Genomic DNA, 27123 nt, shown 5'->3' with positions numbered 1-27123 from the left:
CGATTTATATGACCTTGACCTTTTGTCACATGAACCTCAAAAATAATAGGCTTCCAGCTTATGACTACCTCTACCAGGTGGTCAAGTTTTGTGAAGATCGTAATATAAATGCAACCTGTAACTGATTGACATGGAGACGGACAGAATGACACACCATAGACCAACCAATATACTTGTGAATCTTCAATCTTGCAAGGAACAAACAGGGGTGAATACATAACCTCCATCCACTTTTGGTGGCACAGGTAATCACACGATTCAGCAGTACATCAAGGTGCGCCCTGACGCTCCCGGCCATCAATCACTGCTTCCCAATGGTGGTGGGCAAGGACCTTTAGCGTGCCCATCCGCTGGTATTTGCTGACACATGTTAATGCTTCAACAGAACGTTTTCAAAAATAATAAGGAGATAAAGTTTAAATGCTGTAATTCTGGCCCGGACTTGGGACATGGAGGAGGAATAGAAGGGAGGATATTGGCCGCACCACAATAGGTGATGCACAAGTTGTGTACATTGCACACCACAATAGGTGATGCATAAGTTGTGTACATTGTACACCACAATAGGTGATGCACAAGTTGTGTACATTGTACACCACAATAGGTGATGCACAAGTTGTGTACATTGTACACCACAATCATTCCTCACCTCTGGGAATTAAAACACCATCAGTCCACGGAGCTGTGCCCACACTGTGGGTGGACGGGTGTGCACCAGGCTTCGGAAGCCCTTGAATCTTCCCGTCGAAAGTGAATGTTTATTGTATTTTCGCTGCTCAATTAATTCTCACCGTCCTCCATCCATCTCATCCGTACATTCATTCTCCCCTTCGTTCATTCCCACCGTACTTCACTCATTCCTGTCCCTCAGTGTTTTTTTTCACCGAGCGAATGTTCATTATCATCGCGCTTCACTGATTTTTCACTGTGCCTCATTCGCTCTGACCGTGCACCATTATTCTTTCCGTCCTTCATTCATTCCTCCTTCATTCTCCCCGCCGTTTTGTCCTCGTCCGGCCGGTTCATCATCGTATTATCCCCTCCGGCGGGTTTTAACGATCCAAGGATGACACGGACCGGTAATTGGTTTCACGGTTCACTTCAATTTTACACACATTTCTACTTCACCATGTATTTTTTAATAATTATTGTTACATGATGGAAGAATGATGGTTATATTGTGTGATAATTAATGATGGTTATATTGTGGAGGAATGATTGTTATATTGTGTGATAATCAATGATTGTGATGTTGTGTAATTATTGTTATATTGTGGAGTAATGATTGTTATATTGTGTGATAATCAATGATTGTTATATTGTGGAGGAATGATTGTTATATTGTGTGATAATCAATGATTGTGATGTTGTGTAATAATTGTTATAGTGTGGAGTAATGATTGCTGTACAATGTAAGAATGATTGTTATATTGTGTAGTAATGAGTGTTATATGATGTTCATTGCCAGGTCAGGTCATATTGGATCTGTGGCTTGCTACAGTACCATGTAAACCTGTACTAGCCTGTTTCATGGTCGGGTTGTCGGCAATAAAGCCGTCTCCCCCACCAGATTTCCTGGTGAGTAGGGTGTATGGATATGGACACCCACCAGAATTAACAACAAAAAAAGTCAATTTTCATCCTTTCAACCTGCAAAGGGCGGAGGATCTCCTTATGAGCCAACGGCCATCCATATCTAGTGCCCAACTGCGTCTGTGGATGTCCTCCAGCAGTTGGGTTACTTTTTCTTAGGATGTTGGTGGCAGAATTTGCACTCCGGCCACCGTAAAACCCTTCACTCCGCAAAACACAAAAATGCAACGAAAATTGAAAACCCACTCCATAGGAGTACCTCCTGTGCAACTGCCCTCCATATGGCAGCTCACTGGATGATGGGATTGGGGCAAAGCCTTCGGGACCTCCACTTTTGATGAAAGGAGGAAATCCACAGGGTAACCTTCCCGGGTCATATTGCGGTGTTGATTATTGGGGTGGTGCTGAGGTGTCATCCACCAGACGGCGGTCTCCTTGGGTTAACCTAAGGCGGTCCCTTCGGGTGGTTGCCAGAAATGTCCTATCCCAAAGAGAGGATGATCACCTGTCTCTGTTATCATCTGAGCTCAAGCGTTTGAACATCGGTATTGCAGCACTCTTTGAGGTTCGGAGACTGGATTGTGGCGAGATCATGGTGGGTGGTCACACCTACAATTGGTCTGGTCGTTCTCGTGGTTACCATGCCCAGGCAGTTGCTATAGCTGTCAAATAACGTGACTCAAATGATAATTGAGGTAACACCGGTCAACGATCGAATTATGGCACCAAGGATTCATCACTCCGTGGGTGTCGTTTCCCTGGTCTCTGTATATGCTTCGACTAAGGCGAGTGATCTCACCATGAAGGACACATTCGATGCCACGCTCGAGTCTGTATTTTATCAGTGCCCAAGGCAAGACACTCTGCTAGTCTTGGGGGATATCAATGCATCGACTGGAACTGATAGGGATAGTTGTGAGACATGTGTTGATCCCCATGGGTCTGGAACTGTGAACCAGAGTTGCACTAAGTTCCTTGACTTTGCAAGAACTCATGGACTTAGGGTGGCTAGTTCATGGTTTCTTGCACCCACAGGCTCATCACTGGACTTGGTATTCCAACGCTGGTCGTATGGCAAAGGAGATTGACCATGTGCCCACTGATGTTTGCTGGAGGATGATCCAGAACTGCAAGGTCGAGCAAAGTTTTCAGTTCCTCAATACTGAGCACAGGCTTGTGGTAGCAACTCTGAAGTTGCAGCTTAAATCGGGGAGAATAGTACCATCCCAGCCTCGGATGGATGTTGGCAAGCTCAAGGATGAGAGGGTAGCTGATGAGTTTGCGAACAGGCTGAGTGGGGATTTGGGGGGTCTGGGTGCTTTAGGAGATCCTGAAGAGTTGTGGAGTGCCTTTAAGACCACCTTCCTTGATATTGCTGGTGAATGTCTTGGAACTCACCGAAGGACGAAGAATAATTTTGTCTCTCAAGGGACACTGGATACCATTGACCAGAGTCACAAGGCCATCTGTTCATGGCATTGAGGCGTAAAACTGTACGTGCACTGAGGGTGGACAAGGAGGCCTAAGTGCGAGAAATCTGTGAGGGGTAGAGCATCACCTGTGGTCAAGTGATTCTTGTCTTGCTTACGGGGGAATTTTTGCATTTCATTCCTCCAAGCCCACCCCTCGGTGTACCGCAGTGAGAGCATAGGGTAGAGGGCTTTTGACAGAGGAGTCCGAAGTGAAGGCCTGATAGGCCGGTTACTTTGAGCGGCTGTACCAGGCTGATCCACCAGCTGTTGAGTTGGATGTCAGGGGTGTTACTATCCCGATTGCTGACCCTCCAATCAACTGTGATCCACCTTCGTTTGTGGAAACAGCCTGCGGTGAACCGGTTGAAATGGGGTAAAGCTCCTGGGACCTGTGGCATCAATGCTGAACTTCTCTCGGCAAGTGGAAATGTTGTACTCATGGCGTTGCATGCAGTTCTGTGCTCAGCCTGGAACACAGGCATCATCCCAACTGACTGGAAGAGGGGCCTTGTTGTCCCTCTCTGGAAAGGGAAGGGTGATCGCGAGGACTGCAACAACGACTGAGGGGTGATGCTGCTCTGAGTGCCAGGCGATGTCTTTGCTCGGATAAATCTTCATAGCATTCACCACCATCTGCTTGAACACAAGTGCCCAGGGCAGTCAGGCTTTACACCAAAGAGGTCAACGATTGACAGTATCCTTGCCCTTCGGGTTATCACCGAATGCAGACGAGAGTTTCGGTAGGGGCTGCTTGCGGCCTCTGTTGATCTCTGCAAAGTGTTCGATTCAGTGAATTGGGATGTCCTATGGAAGATTCTTGGTCTTTGTGGGATGTCACCAAAACTGATCATCTGATGTCTGAACTCCGCTCTGGTACTGAGAGTGCTGTGAGATGTGGTCATACCATCTCCGAGTTATTTCCAGTTACTGGAGTTCATCAGGGGTGTGTACTGGCCCCCACACTTTTCAATGCTTGTGTGGACTGGATTCTGCGGAGGATCTCAGAGAGATGAAGTTATGGTGCATTGTTTGGGAATGTCAAGATCTCTGACCTTGATTTCGCAGATAATGCAGTCATCGTTGTAGAGACTCTAGATATCCTTTTGGGAGCCCTCGGGGTGCTGAATGAGGAGTCTGAGCCGCTGGGAGTACAGGTTTCCTGAGTCAAAACCAAGATCCAGGCTTTCAATGACATCTTGGATGCTGCTTTGCTGTCTGTACCTGTTTGTGGTGAGGATGTTGAGGTCATGGAGAGATCCACTTACCTTGGCAGTGATATTCATATCTCTGCTGGCTGTGAGCAAAAGGTCAATAGATGTCTGGGTTGATCCTGCGGAGTCATAGATTCACTGGATCATAGGGTGTGGTGTTGTTGGTACCTATGGAGGAGGACAAAAGTCCGAGTCTTCAAGTCCTTGGTGCTTCCAGTCTTGCTCTGTGGATGTAAGACGTGTTCTCTGACCAGGGATCTGAGACAGAGACTTAACTTCTTTTGTACCAGTTCTCTTCAGAGAATCCTTGGCTATTGCTCGTCGGACTTTGTGTCCAACGAGTGATTGCTGAGAGAGACTCAAATGAGATTTGTTACCTGCAGAGTCTGTGAGCGTTAACTGCGGCTGCATGGGCATGTGGCTGGCTCATTTTCATAACGCTGATCCTGCTCACCAGATTATCTCAGCGAGGTAGCCTCGTGAGTGGAGGAGGCCAACGGGATGACCACGTGCCTCGTGGTTGCAGCAGGTTGATCAGCATTGCAAGGAGATGGGGACGGGCCAGGCATCTGCCTGGGGGATGGCGAGATGGAGGGAGGTCCCTGGAATACCGGCAGAAAGTGGACGCAGCGACGCACTGCTGCAGCACATGCTCCCATTCTTGATCTGACCTGATTGTTTTATTGTGTGTTAATTGTGCGGTAATGATTGTTATCTATGATGTAAGAATGATTGTTCGTATTGTGTAGTAATGATTGTTATCTTGTGTAATGATGTTATATTGTGTCATAATTGTTATATTGTGTAAGAATGATTGTTCGTATTTTGTAGTCGTGATTGTTATCTTGTGGAATGATTGTTATAGTGTAATAATTGTTATGTTGTCTAAGAATGATTGTTTGTATTGTGTAGTAATGATTATAATGGGACATTTTCACAAAAGCGGGTCAGGTAACGGTAAAGACTGTCCGAGAATTTTTATCAAGCATATATTGCCCAGTCAGTGCAGAGGCCTTATGGTGATCCTGCGTTGCTGACATAATTTGAACATTTTTCTAGGTCTTATAAGGGGTTCAAGCACTATTTTGAGAATATCAAAGAAAGTTGATTTTTGAGGTTGTTCTTTACCGTTACCTGACCCGCTTTTGTGAAAATGTCCCATATTATATTGTGCAATAATTGTTATATTGTGTAATCATGTTTGTTGATATTGTGTAATAATGATTGTTATGTTGTGCAATAATGATTGTTAGTATTGTGTAAGGATGCTTGTTGTATTGCGTAATCATGATTGTTATATTGTGAAATCATGATTGTTATTTTGTTAAATAATAATTGTTATATTGTATAATCATAATTGTTATATTGTGTAATCATGTTTATGAGCCTGGTGTGGCTCAGTGGTTAAGGCGGTGGCTTGGGATCCTTGAGGTCCTGAGTTCGAGCCCCGCTGGCCGCTGAGTTAACATCAGGGGGGTTGACTCAGCCTGTCATCCTTCAGAAGGTCGGCAAAATGAGCACCAGTATACTGGTAATTATCCCTGCAGGGTTGAAGGCGACTAAAGGGTTGGCATTAGGAAGGGCATCCGGCTGTAAAAACATTTCCACAAGAAAGGGTACCATGATTGGAGCCCGCAAAAAGCTGACCCCTGCTCAGGGATAAAGGCTTTCAAATGGTGTGATGATATTGTGTAATCATGTTTGTTCGTATTGTGTAATAATGATTGTTTTATGATGTAATAATGATTGTAAAATTGTCTAATCATGATTCTTATATTGTGTAGTAATTATTGTAAAAATTGCCTGGTGTTTGCTCAATGGTTAGGGTGGTGGGCTTGGGACCCTATGATCCTGAGTTCAAACCCCACTCGGCTGTTGAATTAATACCGGGTGGGGTTGACTGCCTGTCATCCTTCCGAGGTCAGCAAAATGAGTGCCAGCTTACTGGTGTACTGTGTCGGAGTGGCAACCCGTCCAGGATTGTGTCCAATAGCCAAGGAGTCTGCTTCGGCAGCACAAACGCTCTGCACAGAGTATGGTCCCAGTGGATGGATTGTAAAATTGTCTAATCATGATTGTTATATTGTGAAATAATGATTGTTATATTGTGTGATAATAATTGTTATGTTAATTAATAATGGTTGTTATATGATGTAAGAATGATTGTTAAATTGTGTGATAATTGTTATATTGTTTAATAATGACTGGTACATCAAGTCAGAATAATTGTTATATTGTTGCGGAAATGGGCCCTTTGTGGGTTATTAACCTCCGCCATCTTCGAAGATGGATGGAGGTTACTGTTTTCACCCCTTTCTGTTTGTTTGTTTGTTTGTGAACAGTATTACGGAAAAAACTCCTCGACGGATTTCGACGAAACTTGGTGGGGGGGTTAGGTATGGTCCAAGGATCATGCCATTAAATTTTGGACTTGGTCCTCCCCCCCCCCCCCAAAAAAAAACTGTTGGAGAAAAAAAAAAATTTTTTGCATTTCTACATGCTTTGTGATTTCCAACCCCCTCCCAAAAAAATGATTTTTTTTTTTGCATTTCTACATGTTTTTAGTGATTTCCACCCCCCCCCCCCCCCAAAAAAAAAATTTAGAGAAAATTTTTTTTTTTGCATTTCTACATGTTTTAAGTGATTTCCAACCCCCCCAAAAATTGTTACCCCCACCCCCAAAAAGAAATTGTTGGAGAATTTTTTTTTTTTTTTTGCATTTCTACATGTTTTTAGTAATTTCCAACCCCTCCTCTCCCCCCAAAAAAAATTAGAGAAAATTTTTTTTTTGCATTTCTACATATTTTAAGTGATTTCCAACCTCCCCCCCACCAAAAAAAATAATTTTTTAGAGAAAAAAAAATTTTGCAACTTTTTTTCAACAAAATTTCGATTTCTTTTTTTTGCATTTCTACATGTTTTAAGTGATTTCCAACCCCCCCCCCCCCCCAAAAAAAAATGGAGAAAAAAACCATAACTCTGTCAGCACTGTTGACATCATATTTAATGAATAAGATACAAGGTTCACTTGAGTGACCCAGCAGTATTGGCGGCGGAGGTTTTGCACTCTCCCGAGTGCTCCCCCTCTAGTTAAATATAGGATTACCCAGATCCCCCCTTAAAGGTCCCCTGACATGCAAAACTTTCTGGTTATTTATATATTAACTTGACCTTTCTAGTGAAGAAATCACCCATGTTTTTTTTTTTTTAATCAAAAATGGGATAATTACAGCAATATTTCGATCATTTATTGTGCTTTTCACAACTTGCTATGCCCCGCCCCTAAAAAAGTTGACTTCAGCGAATCGCAGCGTTGACGTCACATACAGAAACTCGCACAGAGTGGATTGACTCGAGATCTCTAGAGTCTAGACCAGCATTTCTCAACCTTTTTACCCTTGTGGAACCCTTGAAATAGTTTTCATGTCTCAGGGAACCCCTGCATAAAAATTATTACATACTATTATTAATATCTAGCTCTTTTATATTTTTATCTTAGTTCACGTGGTAAATATAATATTTTTTTCGGATACCTGGTTTAAGGAAAAAATGACCCCCTTTTGTCAAATTTAATGGCATTGAAAAAAATATATATACTGCTCGTTTATGAGACCCCACACCGCGGTTTTCATTCACAAAAAAAAATCTTTTTTAAATCAAAAAAAAAAAACGCACCTCATGGAACTTGATAAACAAAACTTAAACAAATAAAGCTGAAGCAATAAAGGTAAACAGAACAGAAGAACTAACAGAGAGAGAGAGAGAGAGAGAGAGAGAGAGAGAGAGAGAGAGAGAGAGAGAGAGAGAGAGAGAGAGAGAGAGACAGACAGACAGACAGACAGACAGACAGACAGACAGACAGACAGACAGACAGACACCGTGCTAGGAAGCACAAAGAAGATAGATGCGTCCCGTACTTGAGTCAGTCACTCAATGATGCACGGATCTGCCGCGTACAGGACGTCCACTAACCAGTGAGGGCGGTTTCACACTGGCGCCATATAGACATCGTTAAATACATTCCCTATGGTTGTTATAATTGTAAATAAGTAGTACGGGCCCATAGGTGAGTGCCAGTATGTGCAGCCCTCTCTCGCCCCTCTCTCTTGCCCCCTCTCTCGCCCCCTCTCTCACCCCCTCTCTCGCCCCCTCTCTCGCCCCCTCTCTCTCACCCCCTCTCTCTCGCCCCCTCTCTCTCGCCCCCTCTCTCTTGCCCCCTCTCTCGCCCCCTCTCTCTCGCCCCTTCTCTCTCGCCCCCTCTCTCTCGCCCCTTCTCTCGCCCCTTCTCTCGCCCCCTCTCTCGCCCCTCTCTCGCCCCCTCTCTCGCCCCCTCTCTCGCCCCCTCTCTCGTCCCTCTCTCTCGTCCCTCTCTCTCGCCCCTCTCTCGCCCCTCTCTCGCCCCCCTCTCACGCCTCCTCTCTCGCCCCTCTCTCTCGCCCCCTCTCTCGCCCCCTCTCTCGCCCCTCTCTCGCCCCCTATCTCGCCCCCTCTCTCTCCCCCTCTCTTGCCCCCCTCTCCCCGCTAGTCTCGCCCTTCTTCTCTCCCGCCCCCACTCTCATCCCCCCCCTCTCCCATCCCCCTCTCTCGCAGATATTGGTCGACAGATAAATGGCCGTAACTTGGGAACCACTCGTCCGATTAATATCAAACCTCGAAAAGGCACATCCACGGGTCCCCAGCAATATTCCTGGCAAGTTTCAATCAGATCGGACTGTCAATTGTGCAAAAAAAACAAAACATTAATTGTGACATCATTCGTGATGTCATAGCACCGTGTCTTTCATTGGTCGACAGATAAATGGCCGTAACTTGGGAACCGCTTGTCCGATTAATCTCAAACCTCAAAGGCACATCCGTGGGTCCCCATCAATATTCCTGGCAAGTTGCAATCAGATCGGACCGTCAATCGTGCAAGAAATAAATAAATAATAAATAAATAAATAAACATTAATTGTGACGTCATTCGTGATGTCATAGCACCGTGTCTTGTCATTGGTCGACAGATAAATGGCCGTAACTTGGGAACCGCTCGTCCGATTGACATCAAACCTCGAAAAGGCACATCACATCTGCGGGGCCCCGGCAATATTCCTGCAAGTTTCAATCAGATCGGACTGGCGGTCATCGAGAAAGGGCGGTCGCAGACAAACAGACAAACAGACGGACAGAAAGACAGACACACACATACACACACAAACACACACACACACACACACACAGAGATTGCTGGAATAATAGATAGATATAAGAGGTTGAAGCCTCTATTATAATAACCAAGGAGTTTCCAACAATATGCCGTACGTGTATAGTAAAATTACGAATATTAAATCAAACAAAAACTACTCAAAAATACATTAGCCTATTTATTACTGTTTCTCGCGGAACCCCTAGCGACCTCTTGCGGAACCCTGGGGTTCCGGGGAACCCCGGTTGAGAAACACTGGTCTAGACTCGTCCGATAAATCCGTCGTCCGTCCGACTAGGCCGATAAATCTGACGTGCTGTAGCTTTTATTTATTATTCTCTTTTGTTCATTGTTTTCTACTGGTGCTACATGACGACAGTTGGAATAAAATAAATAAAAATGCAACAGAACGTCAGATTTATCGGACTACTCGAGACAATTGTGTCACAAGGTGTGTTCTGCACACAAGTTTTCATCCTATCCGGACAGCGAGATTGCTTCGTTTTATGCGCGGAGAGATATGGCCGATGACATGCGCCGGCCTTGTTTGTGATTCGCCTTGGAGCAACATGTCCGCTGTGCTGCGCTGTTCACGTCACCTCACTAAAATATTTCTGATATCGAGCAGTATGCAAGTCGAATTTACATTATTGAATTACGAATAGGATTTCGTCTAACCATTTGTTATTGACGAGTCTTCCTTCGATGTCCTCCCGATCATCATGAACTCCGGGGATTTTATCGCCATTTTTCTCTGCTTTTCCTGCTTCGGGCTCGAACTGGTAAGGCCGTATTTCATTTCCAGCTGCCTGAACTTCACCTCCTGTGACTATGTTATCCGACAATTCTCCATGTGATTCAGACCAAAATCCTTCATTTCTCTCACACTCATTGTCGTTACCAGACAATTGAAAGTCCATGTCATCCATTATTCAAAAACAAATGTTCGATTTTTTTTTTAAAGCAGAAATGAACGAAGCGATTGAGTCGACCAATCAAATGTGGAAACACACGCAAGCCAATAGAATCACGTAGACCACCAACCCGAGTAATTAACATGCAGCCTTTGTCATCCTGTAGTTGATGTCATGTTGGTTACGCCCCTTTCAGGAGAATTTTTAGGGGCATTCCCGAAGAGGTTTTTTTTTTAATTTTACATTTTACAGAATGAGTATTGTGAAAAAACATTGTCAGATCTGAAATCACGATGAAAAACTCCTCCAGGACATATATAAATGAAATTTCAGTACTTTTGCATGTCAGGGGACCTTTGAATGCATGTTTAGCCAGGTTGTTTTGTAATCGGACGTTACATGTGTGTCGGGAGGTGTAGCAGGCTGTCCATTGTTCATACAGTGGTGGTGTACCGAGAGGCATCTTCTTCTGCCTTCCCCCTCCTAACCAGCCCCCACCCAGCGCCCTGACAGAATCAGTCAGCAAGACGTGCCAGCAACCCATTGGCGGAGAGCTGTTGCAAACTCGAACGATGGACCAATCACGGGTCCCCGGAGGCGGTCCATAAGGCCTGCCCCAAAACGAAAGGAAGGAACTTTTCGTGAGTCTGCGATCTGCTTCGTGAAGAGTGGTTTGACTGGCTGTTCCTTTTTGGCCATGGACCCAGCATGCAGGTCATCCACAGGTTCATCCTGAATCCAACCACGGAGCCTCTGACTGCCCTTGCTCCCTGCACCATGTCTTTTCATCCCGTCAATCCACCTGCGGAGTCCAACACCCAGATTTGGCCTGGTCTGGTGTACAGGCCAGGCCTTGATTCGCATACTGGACCTTGTGAGAAACCAGCTGGAACACACCATAGATCTTTCTCTCCTGTGCCGTCGACCTTACAGGGGCTGGACGCGCCGAGGCTGCGTGTGTGAGCGGTGCCGACATGAGGAGTACGTCGCCGCCATCTTGCCACGCGGCATGTGCGAGCGGTGCCGACAAAAGGAGTATGTCGCCGCCATCTTGCCACGCGGCATGCGCGAGCGGTGCCGATAGGAGTACGAGCGCCATCTTGCCACGCTGCATGCTCGAGCAGGGTGCTCAAATCCGACATCATCGGCTTGTCACAAGCCGCATTCGTGCCTTCGACACTTTTCCTCTCATCCATGAGGCACCACCAAGTACTACGTGTCTTTTCTGCATGTTGTCCAGGCCTAAGGTTTATTTTGCTCGGGCTCCCTTCGAAACCCGTATCCGTAGCTCCCTAGTTAAGAGCGGGTTATAGATGAATGATAACGTTTCGTGAATGCTTTGCTTGTGTCATGTTCCCCGATGTGTCCCCAATAAATTTGGCTGATTCATACAAAAGTTGCCGCCTTGAATTTATTCGTGCCGCGCTGAGGAACAATCGCTCGATTTGCTCGATATAAAACCAAACGGGGTACGGACTGGCAGACTTCGCTCGGTCTCTGACAAACCCAGTCTGTAGCCGGCGTGTATATCCCCAACTGGTACGGCCCAGGTGTACTTTGGTATCGTGATCTGAGGCGCGTCACCCGAGACCTGTGCCCCGAGACCTGTGCCGAACTAGCCGGTGTTATAACCCTTGAGACGGCGGTGCGGTTAAGCGCAGTCGAATGTGCAACAATATATGTGTAGTAATTATTGTTACTCGTACAGGCCCGTAGGTGCGTAAACGACGACTGGATTGGGGCGTTTTTCACCCCCCCCCCATCTCTTGCCCCCTCCTCTCTCCCCCTCTCTCGTTCCAGTACCCTCTCTCGTGGGTGAGGCCTGCCAGTATGTGCAGCTTCGTTCCTTCGCTCTCGTAAACGATGACTGGATTGGGGCATTTTTTCAATTAGATCGGACCAACCGTATCATAAATGGCCATAACTTGGGAAACACCTGGGAAACATACTCAGGTCCCCAGCGTCAATTGTGACGTCATATCAAACGAAGAAGAATTGTGACGCCCCCTCTCTCTCGCCCCCCCTCGCTCCCCCCTAGTCTCGCCCCTCCTCTCTCGCCCCTCTCTCTCACCCCCTCTCTTCCCCCTCTCTTCCCCCTCTCTTCCCCCCTCTCTTCCCCCTCTCTTCCCCCTCTTCCCCTCCCTCTTTCCCCCTCTCTTTCCCCCTCTCTTTCCCCCCTCTCTTTCCCCCCCTCTCTTTCCCCCTCTCTTTCCCCCTCTCTTTCCCCCTCTCTTTCCCCCTCTCTTTCCCCCTCTCTTTCCCCTCTTTTGACCCCCTCTCTCCCCCTCTTTCCCCCTCATCTCTCCCCCCTCTTTCCCCCTCCTCTCTCCCCCCTCCTCTCCCACCTCTCTCTCTGTAAATGTATTCACAAATGTATTCACAAAAAACAAATAAATAAATAAACATTAATTGTGACGTCATTTTTGACGTTATAGCACCGTGTCTTGTCATTGGTTGACAGATAAATGGCCGTAACTTGGGAACCGCTTATCCGATTAATATCAAACCTCGAAAAGGCACATCTGCGGGACCCATAAATATTCCTGGCAAGTTTCAATCAGATCAGACCATCAATCGTGCAAAAAAATAAAGATAATAAAAAATAAATAAATAAACATTAAGTGTGACGTCATTCGTGATGTCATAGCACCGTGTCTTGTCATTGGTCGACAGATAAATGGCCGTAACTTGGGAACCGCTCATCCGATTGATATCAAACCTCAAAAAGGCACATCTGCGGAGCCCCGGCAATATTCCTGGCAAGTTTCAATCCGATCGGACCGGCGGTCATCGAGAAACTGCGGTCGCATACAGACACGCACACATACAGACACGCACACATACAGACAGACACACATACACACACAGATTGCGGGAATTATAGATAGATTAGATCGGACAAACCGTATCATAAATGACCAGGACTTGGGAAACCTGGAAAACAGCTGAAACGGATAAAGAAGAACGATATCAAACCTTGAATCAAATCAAATCAAATCAAACGATATCAAACCCCCTTCAAACTGGGGACCTGAGGCACATACTCAGGCACGACAGGAAAAAACAGCTGAAACGGATGAAGAACGATATCAAACCTTGAAAAGGCACATACTCAGGTCCCAGAGTCAATTGTGACATCATATCAAAGAAAAAAAAGGAAGCATTGTGACGTCATTCGTGATGTCATAGCACCGTGTCCTGTCTGGTTGACAGACAATTTTTTGGTCGTTATTGGTTGACAGACATTGGTCATTGTATCATGTTATTCTTTTTATTGCTGCCAATTATTGTGCTATTATTATTATTATTTTTAATATGCTGTTATCATTATTCTGAGAAAAAAATGGCATGATAAGGTGATAAGGTGGAACGACACTTCAGCTGGCATATTTACACCTTTTCAACACTGAAAAAAGCAATAAAATGGCCGTAACTTGGGAACTGCTTATCCGATTAATATCAAACCTTGAAAAGGCACATCTGCGGGTCCCCACCAATATTCCTGGCAAGTTTCAATCAGATCGGACTGTCAATCGTGCAAAAAAATAAATAAATAAATATACATTAATTGTGACGTCATTCGTGATGTCATAGCACCGTGTCTTGTCATTGGTCGACAGATAAATGGCCGTAACTTGGGAACCGCTCGTCCGATTGACATCAAACCTCGAAAAGGCACATCTGCGGGGCCCCGGCAATATTCCTGGCAAGTTTCAATCAGATCGGACCGGCGGTCGTCGAGAAACGGCGTTCACACACAAACACACACACACACACACACACACACACACACACACACACACACACACACACATTGCTGGAATTATAGATAGATATTGTTTAGTAATGATTGTTATATTGTGTAATAATAATTATATTGTTTAATAATGGTTGTTATATTATGTAAGAATGATTGCTATATTGTATATAATAGTAATTTTTGTTATATTGTCTAATAATGATTGTTACATTGTGTGATAATAATTGTTATATTCTTTAATAATGACTGGTACATGATGTAAGAATGATTGTTATAGTGTGTATTATGATTGTTGTAACGAGTGATAATAATTTATACATCATGTCATCATGATTGTTATATGATGTAAGAATGATTGTTATATTGTTTCATAATGATTGTTATGTGATGTTAGAATTATTGTTATATTGTTTAATGATTATAATGTGATGTTAGAATTATTGTTATAGTGAGTAATAATGATTGTTAGTTTTGTATAGTAAAATAGTTATATCGCAAAATAATGATTGTTAGCATTGTGTGATAAATGATTGTTATATTGTGTTGTCATGATTGTCACATTGTATAATAATAATTGTGTAATCATGAATGTTAATCTGTTATCATGATTGTTATATGATGATAATTATATTGTGTAATCATCATTGTTACTATGGTGTAACAATTCTTATATTGTTGAATAATAATTTTTATATGACTTGTACGTGCCCGTAAAAAAAAAAAAAAAAAATTCTAAATAAATATTCAAACAGCGAGCAACAAACAACAACCACACAGGCCGTTTCTTCACTCTCATGTGCCCGGACGTGCATGGCCCGGAAGTTCGCATATTATTCGCAGTTACGATTATTCGCAATTTAGTTTTAATACCCAATTATTCAATTAGCGCCAAAGTATTTTACCTTTTCGCAATGTCGTGGCAAGGAAAAACAAAAAGAGAAGAGAAGAGAGAAAAAAAAATTACTTCCTGGTTCGGAGCATACCAGCACTCTGATGTTACCGAAATGTATGCACCGTCTAATATGAAAACGATCATAACTTGGGGCATTGTGTTTATCTATAAATGTGCATAAGAAATCAAGAAATTATTAGAATACACAGTCATCACTCTCCGGAAGCCCGTATGTTGTAACCCGTAATGGGGAACGTGGCTGAGCTTCCCTTCCCCATCGGCCACGCCCACGCAATAACGTGTCTTGTCATTGGTTTGGTAAATAAATGGCCATAACTTGGGAAGCACTTGTCCGATTAATATCAAACCTTGAAAAGGCACATCCTCAGGTCCCCAGCAATATACCTGGCAAGTTTCAATTAGATCGGACCAGCGGTTGTCGAGAAACAGCGGTCACAGACACACACACAGACACACACACACACACACACACAGACACACACACACACACACACACACACAGAGACACACACACAGACACACACACACACAGAGACACACACACACAGAGACACACACACACAGAGACACACACACACAGAGACACACACACACAGAGACACACACACACACAGAGACACACACACAGAGACACACACACAGAGACACACACACACAGAGACACACACACACAGAGACACACACACACAGAGACACACACACACAGAGACACACACACACACAGAGACACACACACACAGAGACACACACACAGAGACACACACACAGAGACACACACACAGACACACACACACAGAGACACACACACAGAGACACACACACACACACACACACACACACACACACACACACACACACACACACACACACATTACTGGAATTATAGATAGATTAAATAATTATTGTTATCTTGTCTCGTAATGATTGTTATATGAATAGATAATTATTGTTTAATAATGATTGTTATGAAGTGTAAGAATTATTGTTTTATTGTATTATTATGATTGTTATATTGTATCATAAAGTAGTGTGTTAGTATTGTGTGATAATGATTGTTATATTGTGTTGTCATGATTGCTATATTGCATCATAATTATTGTTTTATCGTGTGGTAATGATTGCTATATTGTGTAATCATGATTGTTATATGATGTCATAATGAATGCTTTATTGTGTGATAATGTTTGTTATATTGTATCATAATGATTGTTAGTATTGTGTATAAATGATTTATATATTGTGTAGTAATGATCGTTTTATCATATGGTACTGATTACTAGATTGTGCAATAATGATTCTTACATTGTGTAATAATGAATGATTGTTATCTTGTGGAATAATTATTATCTATCTATAATTCCAGCAATCTGTGTGTGTGTGTGTGTGTGTGTGTGTGTGTGTGTGTGTGTGTGTGTGTGTGTGTGTGTGCGCCTGCCTGTCTGCGACCGCTGTTTCTCGCCAACCTCTGGTCCGATCTAATTGAAACTTGCCAGGTATATTGCTGGGGACCTGAGGATGTGCCTTTTCAAGGTTTGATATTAATCGGACAAGTGGTTCCCAAGTTATGGCCATTTATTTACCAAACCAATGACAGAACACGGTGCTATGACGTCACGGCTGACGTCCCAATTCTTCTTCCTTCCTTCCTTTTTTTTGCACGTACGGGCACGCGAGAGTGAAGGAACGGCCTGTGTGGTTGTTGTTCTGGCACGCGGTTTGAAAGTTGTTTTTTTTTTTGCACGTACGGGAACGCACGTACTAGTATGATATAATAATGATTGTTTTATCGTGTGATAATTGTTATATTGTGTAATAATATTTGTTATGTTGTGTAATCATGATTGTTATATGTAAGAATTATTGTGATATTGTGTCGTAATGATTGTTATAATCGAGTGATAATGATTGTTATATTGTTTCATTAGGATTGTTTTATTGTACAATAATGATTATTAGTCATGATTGTTTTATCATGTGATAATGATTGTTATATTGTGGAATAATGATTGTTAGTATTGTGTAATAATGATTGTTTTATCACGTGATACTGATTGTTATATTGTGTAATAATGATTGATTGTTATATTGTGTAATGATAATTGATATATCTTAATTATTTTTATATTGTGTCATAATGATTATTTTATTGTGTAGTGATTGTTATATGATGGAATAATGATTGTTTTATTGCTTGATAATGATGGTATTGTCATGTTATTATGATTGCAATATTGTGTCGTAATGATTGTTATATGATGGAATAATGATTGGTATATTGTATAATAATAATTGTTATATCATGTTGATTGTTAGCGTTTGTCATAATGATTATTTTATTGTGTAGTAATGATTGTTATATGATGTAATAATGAGTTATAGTGTGTAAAAATGATTGTTTCTGTGTAATTTAATAATTGTTAAAAAGTGCAACAATGATTGTTATATTACTTATATTGTATAATAATGATTATATTGATGGGTGTTTGAATGATCAATGGGTTGTTAGTGGGTGTTTTATTGATTGAGGGAACATTGATGGATGTTTAATTGATCGATTGATCGTCAAAGGGTGTTTTATTGATCGATTGTCGGTGGATATTTTATTGATTGATTGATCGTCGTTGGGTGTTTCACAGACTGATGGGTCGTCGGTGGGTGTTGGATTGATTAAAGGATTGTGGTGGGTGTTTGAAGGCCACATATTGGACCCCCATTTAAATGTATCCTTGATTGTGTAATGATTATTGTAATAATATAATTTATGTTCACCTTTAAACTGTAAAAATTTGTACATTTTCAAAATGACCTTTATCTTCGAATCTTGTTTATTACAGGTCATCTTACAGCCCAAGTCACGATCCTTGTCTGCTTGGTCCTGGTCCAGCACGTCCGACCCATGGCCATTCCGGCAAGTCAACCGCCATCTCCAGCCAGTGTGACAGCCCCTCTGGCCGTGGCCACGTACGGAGCTCTGCGAGTGGTGGCGGACACTGTGGACAGCAACCTGCTTTTCTCTCCACTTGCCGTGGCCAGCTCTTTGGGTCTTGTAGGACTCGGAGCCAGGGGTCGGAGCAAAGAGCAGCTGCAAGCCGCTTTGCAGATGCGAAGCCTGAATACTGGTGGGTTCCTGAGTAGTGAGTACCACTGCTAAAACCGCCCATGCACGTTGTGTAACTGAGTTGCATGGACAAACGGTTTATAAATCACAAAGTCGACCTCAATTCTGTGGCTACCTGTCTTGTGTGGCCATTTTTGTTTTGCCCTTTGAAGGTTTTCACTCGCTCCATTTTTTCTTGACTCGGCGGTGTAATAGTTAGGGTGTCCACTTTCTAGTCTAGGAGGTCGGTGGTTCAAACCAAAGATGTCAAAGTCACACCAAAGACTTTAAAAATGGCATGTGCTGCTTCCTTGCTCGATGCTCAGCATGTAAGAGGATAGAGCATGAACAATCAACATATCTAGGTAATAATAGCACAGGCTTCCATGGGCCTAATGGCCTCCCCTTGCATTGAAGTTCCTTGTAAGGGAACTCGTGTTATATTATTATTACTTAATTAACTGATAACTTGTTTCCCATGATTAGTTTTAATCAAGAAGCACTGACCTGTTTAAACACCGAATACTACTGTAATCGAACCGATCGCTGAACTAACCAACACACTGTACCAGCAACTAACTGGTCGTCAGGAAACAGGGAGCAGCTTGAGAATGATGTCCTTATAATTCAACCGGGAGAACCGCCATTTGCCATGGAGATGCCACAATTCCTTACAAGAACGTTGTTTGTTTCTCCTTTAAAAAAAGAATGACGCAATTTATGTGCAAATTGTTCACAATGTTGGTCTCAACAAGAATTTGCTGATGATATCAATTACTTTCGATTCATTTCTGTAATTTGTATTCTTTTCTACTCATCAACATCCCCTTTTAACAGCCGAGGAGCAGGAGGTTCTGAGGCACCTGCGGTTGTCAGCTCCGGGAGAGTCTGGAGCCGGCGAGTTACGCTTCGCCACAGGCCTGTTCGTGGCGGCGGGCCTTAGGCCAGACGAGGCCTTCTTGCGAGCGGCGGTTGCCCTGGGAAACGCGAGCGTACAGAGCACAGACTTTGCTCAGCCATCAAAGGCTGCACGTCACGTCGACCAATGGCTTCGTGGCGGTTTCCGCGGCAAGTGCAGGCGCTCTCACGTCACACATTCACCGCCCATTCATCAGGCTCTCTGTTATTTTGGTTAATGGTTCATTTGCATGGTCGTCCTTTTAGGTGTGATGTGAGCACGTGGTTTGTTAATTGAAAACAAAACCCAAAATGCACTTCATCCTCGACGAGCAATTTTATCAACTGCACTTATTCAAAACAAAAAAAGCATATTCCTTTTATATGTTTGTTACCTTCGGTGAAGGAGGTTGTTTTCACCCCTTTCTGTTTGTTTGTTTGTTACTTGCAAAATTGAGGATTTTTCAAGTATATTGATAAGTCGATTTTGTTATTGTCTGTCTGTCTGTCTGTCTGTCTGTCTGCTTGTGGCTTACAGGTCACAATTTTAAACCGATCTTCACGAAACTTCACCACATGGTAGAGTTTGTCATAAGGAAGAAGCCTATTGTTTTTGAGGTTAAAAGGTCAACAACTTCGGTAAGATTTCTAAAATCCTCAATTTTCATCCGATTGACGTGAAATTTGAAGAGGATTTATATTTCAGGTCACTGAATTCAACCAGCCAATTACTTTTTGAGGTCAGCGTAGACCAAAAGGTCAGCGTAGGCCATAGGTCAACAACTTAGGTGAGATTTCTAAAATCCTCAATTTTCATCCGGTGACTTGAAATTTAAAGAGGATTTATATTTCATGTCAATGAATTCAACAAGCCATTTATTTTTCAGATCAACATGGACCAAATGGTCAACATAGGCCCAAGGTCAACAACTCGGGTGGTATTTCTAAAATCCTCAATTTTCATCCGATTGACTTGAAATTTGAAGAGGATATATATTTCAGGTCACTCAATTCAACCACCAATTATTTTTCGCGATCAACATTGGCCAAAAGGTCAACATAGGCCGAATTTCTAAAATAGTCAATTTTCATTCAATTGCCTTGATATTTGAAGAGGAGTTGCATATTTGGTCATTGAATTCAACTACCAATTATTTTTGAGGTCAAATTTGTTTTATGGATTATGCAAGTATCATGGTCTGCACGACGTCTTCTTCTTGTTTGTCTGCTTGTTTGTTTCTGTGCAGGATATCTCAAAAAGTTGTGGACGGATTTGGATGAAACTTGGTGGACAGGTCAGTGTGTGACGAGGACGAATTGATTCAATTTTAGTGAAAATCCGAATCCGGATCTGGATACGAGAATTATTTATTTTTTTAAGTGATTTTTTCACCATTGAGAGATCGGGACAAAAACGATATAGTACTGTATAGCATGATATTTCCAAAATGTAATGGGCCCGATATGCTTTCGTGGATCAGGCATTACGTGGCGGAGGTATGTGCTCGACCTAGTGCCCTTCTCATTGTATATCTATCCACAGTATCACAAGTATCAACAGTATTAACAATCCTCTTGAAGAAGCTCAGTCACTCAAACTCCTGGGTCTCACTCTCAGCCATGATAATTCTTGGGCAAACCAAATTTCCAAAGCTAGCCGTCGACTCGGCATCTTCCATCGTACAAAGTCCTTCCTTGGCACACCTTAACTATCCACCTGCAAGGCCTTCATCTGCAGTTTGATGGAGTACTGCTCTCTCTCCTTTGGGCTAGCTCCCCTTCCTCACACCTTGGTCAGGTTGACACCATGGAAACCAAGGCCTTCAATAACAATGGAATCTCCCGCAATGAAACTGAGTCTATGGGTCGATCACTTTGCCATCGCAGACAACTTAGTGGTTTCCTGTCTTCCACCACCTATTTTCTTTTCTTGCGCTATCTGCTCTTTCCGTGCTTTGTCCTCCCAGGTTTCTGGAGTGCGCACATGGTCTACCATCAACCCCTTCTGGGGAATCTACCTAAATCCAGGATCACTGCTCACCTCCATTCATTTGTTCCACTTTTTCCCCACCTGTGGAACCAACTTTCACATCCTCTTCAATCTCATCCTTCCCTCCAGGTCTTCAACACAGCTGTTCATCACCATCTCAGATCATCCCCAATTCAAAACCATGATCTTTTCTACCCTCATTAACACCACCCCACAAGCATACCTCCTTCCAAATTTCCAGTTTTCCCTTCTGACAGTTTGCAGCTTAATCCATCATGTCCACCGCATGTGTCCTCCCCTCCCCCTCATCACATTTTTTTTCCTCCGTCTCCCTCTATTTTGTCACACACACCCCCTCTGCCCACTCTCCCCTCCCTCCCCACTCTTCTCCCCCCCTCCTTCTTATGTTCCATTTGTTCTGTTAAATTCTGATCCATTCTATATTGTAGCTCCTCCACAAGCCTAGACTTTGTTTACGTCCCAAAAGGTCAAAAGCTTTATATTTTTACCGCAAGGTTTCAAATGATGGTTAAAATGTGTGTAAAACAGTTAAAAGTTCTCACTGTTGGACAAATACACTCAGTGTGCTTGGTTATACATTCCTGAGTCCACTCTTCACCCTTTCTCATCTGTACCCTGCTTGGGACGGAGCACTCAACCCGTGAACAGAGCGTTGTTCTTTGCTCTCACACATTCGGAGTCGCATCATGATTTTAGAGAGGGTTTCTGTTGCTTTGTTTTCATTACTTCTCTTTATGTGTCTGACAGAATGGTGCACAGGTAGCACACTGTCTCATCTGTGAGCTGTCTCATCTGGGTTATATTCCCAACTCAACTACGACCCATCATCCTGGTGCTTTGCACCCAGGGTCTTGCATCGCAGTGTGCACCATACCTCGGATGGACGTTTAGCCGGTTGTCCTGTCTGCTAGTATTGGTCGGTAGACATTGAAGATCCCATGGTGAATTATTGCCAGCACCCTGAACAAATTACAAATTCCTTCCCAATTCACCTTCAGTCGAACCTCAGGCCTATCCAGCAGGTTTGTGAAACACTTGGGCTAAAATCTTCTGCCAGCCGACCCTACAAAAAGGTTAGAATTACTGGGTGCATTAAAGAAGTAGTAGTTTGTGCAGTTGTCACAATTTTGTCCTTTTTCTTCCGAATACCGGAAGTGAAGAGAGTGTCATCCTTGTCCTGCTGAGTCCTCTCTAATGGATCTGCACACACTTGTAATACCGTCCGTTCATTGTTCACCCTGAAGTATGTTCCCAGGGCATTTGTAATTGCTGTAGTCGGTGCAGTTTGAGATTGAAAACAGGGAGAGCAGACAAGGCAGGCTGACTCTTACCCTCCAGATGCCCCCCCCACCCGCTTCCCCTTCCGCCCTCCCCTTGCCCCCTCTACTCTCCCCTCCCCCACCTGCCCTAAACCCCTTCCCCTCCCAGCCCCCTGCTCTCTCGCCATCCCCCGTCCACCCGCACGAGAGAGCCAATGAATAAATTAATAACTTGTGTTGTGATTATTTTTATTTTGTGCAGTCGAAATGGATTAAATACTTTAAATACTTTCGTTATTCTGGGATAGATTTGTTTTTTTTGGGGGGGGGGAGATATACATATTTTTTAAAAAATTTTACTTGCTCCATTTTGCCTTCTCTTCATTATCTCCGCCACCCAGGGTGGACGTAGGTTAGGTTTTCACCCTGTTTGGTACTTGTGAAATTGAAGATTCACAAGTACTGTATATTGTCTGGTCTGGTCTGTTATTACCTCCTCCACCGAAGGTGGAAGGAGGATTATGTTTTCACCCCGGTCTGTTTGTTACTTGCGAAAACCAACAATTTTTCAAGTATTTTGGTTGGTCTTGTGTGTTATTCTGTGTCTGTCTGTCTGTCTGTCTGTTTGTTTGTTTGTACGTCAATCGCCACAATTTTAAAGCAATCTTCACGAAACTTCACCACATCGTTGAGTTTGTCATAAGCAAGAAGCCTATTGTTTTTTTTTTTTTTTTTTTTATGTCAACAGGTCACCATTGGCCAAAGGTCAACAACTTTGTCAAATTTCTAAACTCCTAAATTTTCATCTGATTGAGAAATTTGAACAGGATTTGCATGTCAGGTCACTGAATTCAACCGCCAATTGTTTTTGAGGTCAACTTAGGCCAAAAGGTTAACAGAGGCCAAATTTCGAAAATTGTCAAGTTTCATCCAATCGACTTGAAATTTGGAAAGTTGCATATTTGTTCATTGATTTCAACCACCATTCATTTTTGAGGTCAACAAAGGCCAAAGGTCAACAACTTTGGTGTAATTTCTAAAATTTTCAACTTTCATCCGATTGACTTGAAATTTGAAGATGATTTGCATATCAGGTTACTGAATTCAATGAACAAGTACTTTTGAGGTCAACATAGGCCAAAAGATGACATAGGCTGGATTTTTAAAATTGTCAATTTTCATCTGATTGACTTGAAATTTGAAGAGGAGTTGCATATTTGGTCATTCAATTCAACCACCAATTATTTTTGAGGTCAAATTTGTTTAATGGATTTTGCAAGTATCATGCTCTGCACGACGTCTTCTTGTTCCTTGCAAAATCGAAGATTTTTCAAGTATATTGGTGAGTCGATTTTGTTATTCTGTCTGTCTTTCAATCACCTACAGGTCACAATATAAAACCGATCTTGACGAAACTTCACCAAGCTGGAGAGGTAGTTGGAAACTTCACCGAGTGGGAAATCAAGTGTATTGATTTTGAGGTCAAAGGTCAAAGGTTATCTTGACGACAAATTTCTAAAGTCATCAATTTCAATCTGATTGACCTGAGCTTTGATTGAGATTGTCAATTTTAACCTCAATGAAATGGGCAATTTGATGTATCCATGACAACCTTTGGAGAGGAGGGTGGATTTTGCAAGTATCCAGCTCTGCCTGACAACTTTTTCTTGTTCTGTTGGGTGGTCGCGAGATGACCGTTATTCTCAGGTTTTCCATCTGTCTGTATGTATGTAATGGCAGTTCTGGAGGCCAGAGGAGTCAACCGATTTTGATGAAACTTGACTGGTTCATACCAGGATCTAGTTGTATGCTTTTGAGCACCGTTGCTATGGACGCCACCTTTGCCAAGCAACAGGACTTTGAAATTTTTGAAAAAATCCGAAAAAAAAAAAATATATATATATGTTTTTCGAAAATCAAAAATGGGCATACGCGGTTTTATGCGCACGATAATCAACCTCTTTGTCAAAAATTTTCAGCCCGATCCATCAAAAACTGTATGACTAGTATGCAATTATATAGTGACCACCCATGTTGCCTACCGGCTTGTCTGTTTGTCTGTCTGTCGCCTCTAGGACACATCTTCCAAACTGATCAGCATGAAACTTTACCAAGTTGTGGAGGTAGTCTCAACTGAGAAGCATATTGATTTTCACGTCAAAGATCAAAGGTCATCTTGAGGATAAATTTCGAGAATCGTCATTTTTCATCCGATTGACTTGAAGTTTGAACAAGATTTGCATATTACATCAATTCATTGTAAAACACACTACTTTTGAGAGCAAAAGGACAAAGGTCAACTCAAGGTTCAAACTTCTAAAATCACCAATTTTCAACTGAAAAATTGTCAATTTACATCTTATTAACTTGAAAGTGGAACAGGATTTGCAGAGTCCATCACTGAATTGGGAAAGCAGCTATTTTGAGGTCAAAAGGTCAAAGGTCAACTCAAGGTCAACCTTCTAAAATCAAAAATTTCAATCTGAAAAATAATAAATTTTCATCCGATTGACTTGAGCTTTGATTACGTTTGTCAATTTTAATCTGAATGAAATGTACAATTTGATGTGTCCATGGCAACCTTTGGAGAGGGGGTGAATTTTGCAAGCACTGTTCTCTGCACATCTTTTTTCTTGTTATGAAATCTAAAGATTTCGTATGTTGATTACGAAATCTTTAGATTCCGTCCTCTGTTTGTGTGTTTGTGTGTTTGTTTGTAGGCACGATAACTCGAGAACGGAAGAAGCTACCAATGTCAAATTACACCACCTGCTTCAGGAGGGTGATGGCTAGTGCTGATTCGAATTTGGTCAAAATCGGTCAAAGGTCAAGGTCACAGTGAGGTCAAACATTCGATTTTTGATGGTTTGGTACAGAATCATAATAGAAACTTCTGGTTTGCGTCGCTACCTTCTCGAGAGACAGCTTTTATCAGACAAGTTCAGAGGTCAAGTTGACGATTTCATAAGTACCAGTCGATGACTGCTTGTTTGTGTTTGGAGGCACGATAACTCGAGAACGGAAGAAGCTACCAACGTCAAATTATACCAGGTGATTCAGGAGGGTGATGCCTAGCGCTGATTAGATTTTGGTCAAAATCGGTCAAACGTCAAGGTCACAGTGAGGTCAAATATTCGATTTTTGATGGTTTGGTACAGATAACTCGAGAACGGAAGAAGCTACCAATGTCAAATTACACCACGTGATTCAGGAGGGTGATGGCTAGCGCTGATTAGATTTTGGTCAATATCCGTCGAAGGTCAAGGTCACAGTGTGGTCAAACATCCAAAACATTCGATTTTTGATGGTTTGGTACAGAATCATCGTAGAAACTTCTGGTTTGCGTCGCTACCTTCTCGAGAGACAGCTTTTATTAGACAAGGTCAGAGGTCAAGTTGACGATTTCGTAAGTACCAGTCTATGACTGCTTGTTTGTTACTTCCGAAATCTAAAGATTTCGTAAGTATGTTGATGACTTCCATCCTCTGTTTGTGTGTTTGTTTGTTTGTTTGTGTGTGTGTGTGTTTGTGTGTTTGTTTGTAGGCACGATAACTCGAGAACAGAAGAAGCAACCAATGTCAAATTACACCACGTGATTCAGGAGGATGTTGGCTAGTCCTGATTAGATTTTGGTCAAAATCGGTCAAAGGTCAAGGTCACAGTGAGGTCAAACATTCGATTTTTGATGGTTTGGTACAGAATCATCGTAGAAACTTCTGGTTTGTGTCGCTACCTTCTGCAGAGATAGCTTTTATTAGACAAGTTAAGAGGTTAAGTTGACTATTTCGTAAGTACCAGTTTACGACTGCTTGTTTGTTTGTTTGTGCGCAGGATATCTCAAAAAGTTTGAAACGGATCCGGATGAAATTTCGTGGGCAGGTTAGGTGTGTGACAAGGACAAACTGATTAGATTTTGGTGAAGATCCGCATCTGGATCCGACTACTAGAATGTTTAAAATGATACTTCACCATTGAGAGATTGGCCCAAAAACGATATATAGAATGATTTCTCAAAAAGTTGGGGACAGATTCAGACAAAACTTGGTGGACAAGTTGGGTGTGTGACAATTAAATTGATTCGATTTTGGTGCAGATCCGAAACCGTTTCTGTATCCGGATCCGATAATATTTTTTCGTGATTCTTCAGCATTGAGAGATAGGGCTAAACCAATACATATCACATTATCTCAAAAAGATTTAGCCGAAACTTGGTGGAGAGGTTGGGTGTTTGACAAGGATGATATTTTTCATGATTCTTAACCATTGAGAGAAAGTGCAAAACCAATATATATCACAATATCTGAAAAATATTTGGATTAAACTTGGTGGAGAGGTTGAAGGGCAAAGAGGGTAAAGAAGAATTTTGTCTCTCAAGGGACACTGGATACCATTGACCAGAGTCGCAGGGCCAGGCTGAATGGCAGAGCTGAGCTGTTCAGGGAGCTGAGGCGTAAAACTGTACATGCACTGAGGGTGGACAAGGAGGCCTATGTGCGAGGAATCTGTGAGGGGGTAGAGCATCACCTGTGGACAGGTGATTCTCGTCCCGCTTACAGAGGAATTCGCGCATTACGTTCATCCAAGCCCATCCCTCGGAGCACTACAGATCGAGCAGAGAGTGGTAGGCTCTTGACAGAGGAGTCTGAAGTGAAGGCCCGCTGGGCCGGTTACTTTGAGCGGTTGTACCAGGCTGATCCCCCAACTGTCGAGTTGGACGTCAAGGGTGTTGCAATCCCTGTTGCTGACCCTCGAATCAACTGTGGTCCACCTACGCTTGTGGAAACACGGGCTGCGGTGAACCAGTTGAAACG

General features: G+C 42.8%; 1 protein-coding gene across 3 annotated transcripts in view; it reads left to right on the top strand.

Annotated features, from left to right (window-relative positions):
• The first annotated feature begins 932 nt into the window (after positions 1-932).
• LOC147012843 (neuroserpin-like) overlaps positions 933-27123 on the top strand; it is a 66038-nt gene continuing 39847 nt past the window's right edge. For 2 of the 3 annotated variants that reach the window (XR_015051081.1, XM_085854128.1), the window contains exons 1-3: positions 933-1079; positions 17883-18167; positions 18983-19213. Coding sequence is in view for 2 of the 3 variants with exons in the window: in XM_085854128.1 (XP_085710254.1) it covers positions 1067-1079; positions 17883-18167; positions 18983-19213 (529 nt within the window). In the remaining variant the exon portion in view is untranslated. Of the gene's footprint in view, positions 1080-17639; positions 17729-17882; positions 18168-18982; positions 19214-27123 lie in introns of those variants that run through there. The other variant, XM_085854129.1, reaches the window with a different exon arrangement.

This window comes from Eptatretus burgeri, chromosome 14 (assembly GCF_056783735.1).
Source record: "Eptatretus burgeri isolate ZD-2024b chromosome 14, Ebu_testis_v1, whole genome shotgun sequence".
Taxonomy (NCBI): domain Eukaryota; kingdom Metazoa; phylum Chordata; class Myxini; order Myxiniformes; family Myxinidae; genus Eptatretus; species Eptatretus burgeri.
Note: the sequence above shows the minus strand (reverse complement) of the source record. Positions and strands in the feature narration are given on the sequence as shown.